At 43.0% G+C, this 8,356-nt stretch overlaps 1 protein-coding gene across 1 annotated transcript in view; it reads right to left on the reverse strand.

Annotated features, from left to right (window-relative positions):
• Positions 1–852: 852 nt before the first annotated feature.
• MACO1 (macoilin 1) overlaps positions 853–8,356 on the reverse strand; it is a 56,957-nt gene continuing 49,453 nt past the window's right edge. The window contains exons 10-11 of the mRNA XM_029228992.1: positions 6,561–6,735; positions 853–2,024 (exon numbers count right to left, since the gene is read on the reverse strand). Coding sequence (XP_029084825.1) covers positions 1,822–2,024; positions 6,561–6,735 — 378 coding nt within the window. The 3' untranslated portion in view covers positions 853–1,821. The remainder of the gene's footprint in view (positions 2,025–6,560; positions 6,736–8,356) is intronic.

An 8,356-nucleotide genomic window follows, 5' to 3' on the forward strand; every position in this document is an offset into this window, starting at 1 on the left:
TCTAAGGCCCATTCAGAACAATCTACCTTGTGGTGCCCTCCTGAAAAGTTAAAAAGGCAGAAAACTAGTTTTATCTGTAAGAAAATGTTTATTCTTTTGAACCCCACAGGAAAAAAAAAAAAAAAGGAATGCAGCCAAGACCAAGTATTTAACCAAAATAGTGTCCCAAAAGGCAGCAAAATGGGGGAAACCTCAACACAAAGTCAGTGACAATTTTCCATGTTTTTGCACAAAGATGAAAAAAATCTGTGACAATTCTGAGTAACACTTCCATGGTGACAATTACACAAGATGATTCAAAAATGCAAAGTGGCAGCAACATGCATACCTGGCTAAAGCTAGAAGGTTTTAATCCCAAAATAAGATCAGTGATTAAAAAGGAAGATTCTTTTTAACACTTCTTATCTTGCTGACTTGCTTGTCCTACTTAATTTGCTTTAAATGAGACACACATGCCAATTAACAGGAAATTTTAGAACTATGTCCTTCCAGAATCCATGGCAAGGAAGTCAAACCATTCTATTTGGTTTCTTAATTTTCCTAGGTTCCAAATACAATTTTGCTTTGCCCCTCCCTCTCCCAGCCCCTCCCTCCACCCCCTCCCTGATTCTTAAACACTTCCAAAGGTTGCCAGTGCAAACACTTTTCTACCAATGTATAATATACACTTGAGACTGAAATCTTTGTGCAGAGTTTTGAGTTTTAAACTCTTTTAAAAAACAAAACAAAACAACAAACCTTCCTTGGCACAAGAGCTGAGGAATTGTCAAGTTTCTTTTAAATCGTCAAACACAAGATGACGAAAAGTGGAAAGCACAGTTAAAGGAAATTTAAAAAAGATAAAACCAAACCTAGAACTGCAGCTTTTATTAGCCGGCACTGCAGTCTCTCAAACACAAACACCGCCCAGCTCCCCTTCCCAGGGTGCTTGCCTCGAGACAAGTCCAGAACACTGTGGTGCTTTCAATGAAAGGAAACAGAAGGTGTGGCTGAAGTGGTACCGAACAGCCCAGCTACCCACCAGTTCTATAGCAGGATCCGTAGTGAGCTTGACACAGAGAGAAGGTAGATGATGGTAAAGGGGGAAATTGTTTAAAATCAAGTTTCCTCTTGAAATGTCTTTTCCCAAGGCACTGTGAACAAGACTGCTGCTAGCAATTTTCTAGGACTAAACACACCGATGGGAAGATACACATTTCAGACACAACCCCTGTTACATTCTCACAGCTGGTCTCATCACCCGAGTCTCTCCCCTCGGCTGAAATGACACTCCTTGAATTTGTTTGGTCCTTGGAGCGGTAATCAATTTTTGTTTTCTGTAATTTTAGTTATCATTTTCTTTAATGCAGCCATAGCATCAAAGCTGTGTTAGGTTATTTAAACCTTTCACACTAAAAACTAAGTTTTCATTGTCATCCCATGTGAATCCAATGTGCAGGTTTTGCTTGCTGATATAAGAACAAAACAAAACAAAAATAAAGGGTTGAGAAGGAAAAACTCTGCTTTTTTTTTTTCTTCAAGAGGAAACTGTAAGAATACATAAAAGGCAAAATTGGCTACTTGAAATCCAAGAATGGTTTTAATGTAATGGCCGAGCAAAATAAACTGCAAAGTTCTGTGAGGTCTTCTAAAAACTTACAAGAAAAACTGGTGGGCAGTTCTAATCAGACTTGGATGTTATCTTTCCCCCCCTTTTTAAAAACGACAACATATACAGTCCCACAAAATACAATATAAACTTTTTTTAATCTTGACTGCCAGAGACGCTCCTTTGTGATGCTTTCTGATAACCAAAGCCTGGAAAAAACACACTGCTGGCCTTCATTTCTTCAGGGGCTGGTAAACAGAGGCATTGGGATCGAGTCCAGAGGGGCTGGTCTCCACAAATTTGGAAGAGTAGTGTGGGGAAACGGGGCTCAAGGGGCTGGTGGCAGCACTGTATGTTATGCTGGGCATGACGGCCATGACTTCGGCTATCTTCTGTTTTAGGTCCTTGATTTCCTGGTCTTTCTGAAGAATTTGTCCTGGAAGATCAAAGACCCACCATTAGTGAGAAGGGAGCGTTCACCCACCAGAGTGCCCTCTTGGGCCCACTGATCCCAAATGGATTCGACTCCAGCTTTGATGGTTTGTAAGGGGAGACACATTTTTCCAGTAATGTGCCAAACAGTAAATATTTAAACACTGTGAGCCACATACTGTCCTTGTCGTTTTTTGTTTTTTTTTATTTTAAACCATAGAAAACTGCGAAAACCATTCTTAGCCCACGGGTGGTACAAGAAAAGGTGGCAGGCCAGATGTGGCCTACGGGTCATGGTGTCAAGAGGAACTGCGTTTAGGTAGGTGTGACGAAGCAAAGAGCTCAATCTCCAGGAGCCACATTTTGAGCTTGGCAGTCACCAGGGCAGCCGAAGAGGGTGCTTCTTTTGAACTAGGGCTCTACCTCTTGCGCGGAAACATTTTTCTGGGAGGATGGACTATCTCGGAGTATGAGACCAAGGAATCCAACCAGCTCCTGCCTGCCGCAGGGCCGCTTCCCTTTCTGTGCTTCTCCAATGCTCTCTGTGTTAACTCGTGAGGTTTCTGTTTCTACTCCCTCACAAAGCTTTCCCTGCTCCTTCCATCTAAATCAGACCCTACCCCCAGCCCCCGACTCCTCGATTCTCAACACACCCTAAACTTTCCTTTCTGTCACTTTATTCTTTGTAATAATGATAATAATTACAATAGCTAACACGTATGTGCCAGGCACTGTTCTAAGTGCTTACGTAGACTAACTCATTTATTTACCCCAACAACCCTATCAGATGGGAATTATCATCACCATCATCCATTTTATAGATGAGGAAACCAGGGCACAGAGAGGTTGAGGGACAAGAGCTGGGATTCAAGATGATGCAGTTTGGCTCTGGAGTCTGCACTCCTGCCGACTGCATTTTTCTGTCTCCGGTGAGTGTTCATTTGGGTGATGATTTGTGTCCATCATCTCTCCACTGGCCCATGAGCTCCATGAGGGCTGAGACTGTCTCCCCATTTTTGTCCTTGCCAAATCCCTAGTGCCCAGCCCAGTGGAAAGCTGAGGCCCTGCAAGGTGTGTATCTTGCCCAAAGTCATTCAGTTATTAATGACTAAGCAGGACTTAAACCCAGGACCACTTTGTTCCAAAGCCCATGCAATTTCCATCATGCTTTGATGCTCCCTGGTCTACTGGGGAAGAACACTTAGGAGTAGCCCTTCAGAAATTTAAATGCTGAAAAAAGGAAGAGATTGTATTTGAGTTGCACTCACTTTGAGTCCTACAGAAGACGGTAATATATTTAAAATGTAAGAGAGCATGGTGGCGTATTTTAAAAAATGATATAGTAGATGAAAGCCATTTTGGAACCAAGATGAATCAAATGATATAGAAAGTAGGAAGGAGAAACCCAGCAAGGGGCTTGATTTAAATTATGAAGTTGGGTTCTTATTAGAATATTCCAAGCATGAGCATGACAGTGGAGGGGAGTCGTGGGAAAGGCGGCAGCAAAGAGCCGCCCCGCTCTGGCTTCCTTCATGTCCCCTCAGCTTCAAGTAAGCATCAAATACCCTCCATCCCTTTGAACGAAGTAAGCCTCAGACGAATAAAATACCTAACAGCATCTGATATATAAGCCACTGTATCTTTTTTCCATGAAGATTTAAGTTTGATTTCTTTAATCAGTAACATACAAACACTCCCAGAGCTTTGGAAAAGACAGTTCTCTTTGCTTTACGAGAATTTCTGGGCCAACAAGGAAGCATAATCTGTGCTGGGAAGCCAAGTTCCCCTCGGCTACTCTGAGACCCAGGTGCTGCTTCACTCCAGCAGACAACCTCTTTCAAGTCTGCAAATCCAAGTAAAAGGGATGAGGCAGAGAGAGGGTAGCCACTTCTCAAGGAGCTGAGCCAGGCAGGCAAAACACCAGCGTACGGTCAGAAGTTTAGCAGGATTCCCAGGAGCCCTCCTTTTTTTTTTTTTTTTTTGCGGTACGCGGGCCTCTCACTGTTGCGGCCCCTCCCGCTGCGGAGCACAGGCTCCGGACGCGCAGGCCCAGTGGCCATGGCCCACGGGCCCAGCCGCTCTGCGGCACGCGGGACCCTCCCGGACCGGGGTACGAACCCGCGCCCCCCGCATCGGCAGGCGGACTCCCAACCACCGCGCCACCAGGGAAGCCCCCCAGGAACCTTCTTTTTAAATGCCTTTCCCTGAGTCCACAGATCCATAAGACTGGTTCTCAACCCCTTCTCTTCTTGCTCTGCCACTGCCATCCCAAGCCACTCCTATGGCTTCATTGACTTCTCACAACTTCTACATCCCACCCCCAACCCCGGGGTTCTGGCCTTTTCTCTGGGGTTTAGGGCCCAAATTCCCACTGACTGATGAAGATCTTTAGGCCGAGTGTCCGGTAGGCAACTCCAGATCAAAGCATCCCAAACCAAACTCATTCTCTCTTCTCATTCCTTGATCTGTTTTGTTCTTCTTCCATGGTTCCAGCAACCCTGTTGGAACACATCACCTGCTTCCTCCTCAAAATCTAGGGGATACATCCTCTAGTACAGCTTCATTCACGGTCCTACTAATCTACTCTCTTCTTCCATGTCCCCCAGCTAGAGGCCACTGGACTGCTTACGTGGACATTCTCAACACTGTCCTTCCTTTGCTTAAATGCCATTCCCTCAGGTAACAATGTTCTTCCCTGCCATTCTCTGCTCTCAGAATTCATCCTTCGAAGTCCACTCAATGGTCCCTCCCTTATGAAGCCACCCTGATCTCTCCTCTGTCCTTTCAAGCCATCTGCCTCTACCTAGTGGCAGCAGGCCTCGTGCGTGGCTTTCCCTAGTGCAGCACTTCCCACAGCGTCCATGTTGTCCTCATGCTAATACTAAGACATTTATCCGCCTTCTTCACGTGCATTCCCTCATGAGCCTAAGTGGAGTCTTCCAGGAGCAACATGGCAAGTGAAATAACAATAGACTGAATGTAGAGACAGAGACGAGAACTGAAATATCTTCTATTAACCCAGAAATTAAAGAGATTTGCTAAATGTAAAACAATACTGCTTCTCTCACTAATTTTTTTTTGTTTTGAGAAATAGTTATTTTCATAAAATGTTAACACGTAATATGTTTATTACATTATTTTTTTAATGAATTAATAAATGTTTTAGGTTTTAATTTCTAATACATCAATATTGGTAGACATAATTCACTTGAAAAACACCTCCCTTGGGGTACTCAATAATTTTAAGAGTGTAAAGGGGTCCCTAAGACCAAAAAGTTTGAGCACAACTACCTTAGCGGATCCCCAGCTAGACTATGTCTTGTTCGTCTTTGTCTCCCCTTCACCTTCTAGTAAAATGCTTTATGCAGAGCAAGTGTGAACGCTCTGTAAGTACCTGCTGAAATATTCTTTTCCTTCTATTAAGTCAACTGTTTGAAAATTTTTTTCAGTAATCTATTGGTGGCTTATCAATTTCTTGAACAAAATCTAAATTTCTTTTCATCAGGTCATGTCAGGCCTCTGTTCAGAAGCTTTCCAAAGTTTCCCATGTCACGCAGAGTAAAGTCCAAAGTTCTTTCCATAGGCTGCAAAGTTTGGCAGAATGTGGCTCCTGCTACTTTTGACCCTAAAAACTCTCCCCGTCACTCAGGCTGCAGCCCCAGTGGCCACGACACATGTGCTTTTCCCCTAGAGACTTATATGGCTCACTCACTCTCTTCCTCTCAGTCTCTGTTCAAATGCTACCTATTCAAAGGCTCTTCCATGTCCTCCATGTCAAAGCAGCAGCCCTACACACACACACAGCCTGCGTCACCACTGCTTTATTTTCTTCACTGCGCCCATCAGATATTATATATTTGCTTGTTACTGTCTGTCCCCTTAGGGGTTTGCACAGTGCCTGGCATGTAGTAAGTCTCAGTAATATCTGCCGAGGGAATAGCCTGCTCTCCAGACTTTCCTCCCTCCACTCCCTCATCTGCAGCCTCCACTCCAGCAAAGCAGAGCCAGCTGCCGCTCTGAACACGTCAGGCCCTCCTAGCTTCCCTGGCCTTGCTCGAGCTGTTTCTTCTGTTCAGATGCCTCTCTACCCCTCACCGCCACTACACCGCTTCTTCACTGGGCTAACCCCTTCTCATCATTCAAGACCCAGCTCAGACATCAGCTCCCCTGAGAAAAAGCCCTCTCTAACTCTCCAGACTGGCTGAGTCCCTGGGTCTCTGTGTTCCCACAGGCCCTGTACATCCTGTTACATCAGTATCTTTTGGTGACTCTGCAGTTCTCTATTTCTTCTACAACACTCTGAGCTCCTTGAGCAGAGAAACTCACTCTTCCCTGTGTACCCTGCACTTGGTATGTTCTCATCTCAAAATATGTCTGCAGAATGAATTAATGTGATGATTCCTAGATGTCCACGGTGGGTACTTATCAAACCACTTGAAGAGGAAACGGAAATGCCTTTGGTTTGAGCTCTAAGGGAGCTCTGCTCTCCGTGTCCCCAGGCATTCTCAGCCATGCTGCGTGACCTGGGCTGTTCTCCTACCTTGGGCAATCTCGAGCTGTCGCTTTGCATCCCCCAGTGCAGAGAACAGGTCCAGCTTGATTCTTGTCTCTGCGCTCAGGCTGTTCTCCAGGTGCTGCGTTTTATCTTGCATGGCTGAGAGGGCTGACATTAACACCTCAGTGTCCTTCTCATTTTCCTTATACTTCCGAAGCTCCTATCAATATCATCAAAGCAGCAATGTTACAAGATAGTTTTGGCATCGATGTCTACAAATTAGCCTGAAATCACAAATAAAATCCCACTATTATTGACCTGGCCCCTAGAACACAGAATCCTGGTGTTTCATGGGTTTAGACCTCGCCCCTTAGAGGGAGTGCAAAATGTATTTATACAGTGATGTGCACATACAAAACGATAATTGTATTGGACTTTTTGAGATAACTGTGGACTCTGTCTCCAAATAAAACTTTCAGGCTTCCCTGGTAGCGCAGTGGTTAAGAATCCGCCTGGCAATGCAGGGGACACGGGTTTGAGTCCTGGCCCGGGAAGATCCCACATGCCACGGAGCAACTAAGCCTGTGCACCACAGCTACTGAGGCTACGCTCTAGAGCCCGGGAGCCACAACTACTGAGCCCACGAGCCACAACTACTGAGCCCGTGTGCCACAACTACTGAAGACCGTGCACCTACAGCCCATGCTCCGCAACAAGAGAAGTCACCATAAGAAGAAGCCTGTGCACTACAACGAAGAGTAGCCGCAACGAAGACCCAACACAGCCAAAAATAAATAAATTAAATAAATAAATTAAAAAATATATATATAAAACACTTTCTTACAATCCTAATTCAGAACCACAAAGAACTGTTTCCCTGCTGCCGGCTGCAAATGTTGCTGTAATGCTGTAGTCAAACGTGCGAAAACTCTACTCTCAACCTACACTAAAAATGTTAATTATTTTGACAGTGTATACTGAAAAATAGGCCCACTTAAAACATCAGATAATGTAGCCTATATATATGTGTGTGTGTGCCCATGTGTGTGTGTGTGTGTATATATATATATATATATATATATATATGCTGATATTTTTTTCATTTTAAGAGAGAAATCAAAACTTATTATAGTCAATTAAAAAATACTTAAAAGTTCAAAGAAGAAAATAAAAATCACCCAAAATCCCAGTGCTGCAAAAAATTTGATCTATTTTCTTTTAGTCTTTTTTAAGTATACATGTATCTTTCAGCATAATTGAAATCAAACTACACATACAAGTTTTTAAAAACATATAATCTCAACTGTTCTTTGAAAATGCAATTTTTATTGGCTGTTTAATATTCCTACATGTATATGTACCATAATTTATTAAACAAATCTCCCATTGTTAAGATGATTTCCAATTTTTTTGCATTTATATACCACTATGATGAACATCTCTGTATATCAATCATCGGTGAGGCTTTTAAATATTTACCTTAAGGACGGAGTCTGAGGAAAATATTCTTTAAAAATACGTGACCTTTTCCAGAAAGTTACACTTCCACCGGCAACATAATACGAGGCCTATTTCATTGTATCCTCACCCAGGTTGATACTGGCATTTAAAAATTCTTTGCTGATTTCACAAGAGATAAGTGATATCCAATTTTAATCTATCTGTCTTTGGTGACAGATGAGGATATATTCTTACATTGTTATCAGTCATTTATATTTCTTCTGTGAATTATCTATTCATATAGTTTGCCTACTTTCTGTGTGTTTGAGCTTTTCTTAGCAATCTTTATGAGCTATTTACATATTGAGAATTCTTTTTTTTTTTTTTTTTTTTTTTTTTTG

This window comes from Monodon monoceros, unplaced genomic scaffold (assembly GCF_005190385.1).
Source record: "Monodon monoceros isolate NGI ecotype Baffin Bay Population unplaced genomic scaffold, NGI_Narwhal_1 Super_Scaffold_18, whole genome shotgun sequence".
NCBI classification, from domain to species: Eukaryota; Metazoa; Chordata; class Mammalia; order Artiodactyla; family Monodontidae; genus Monodon; species Monodon monoceros.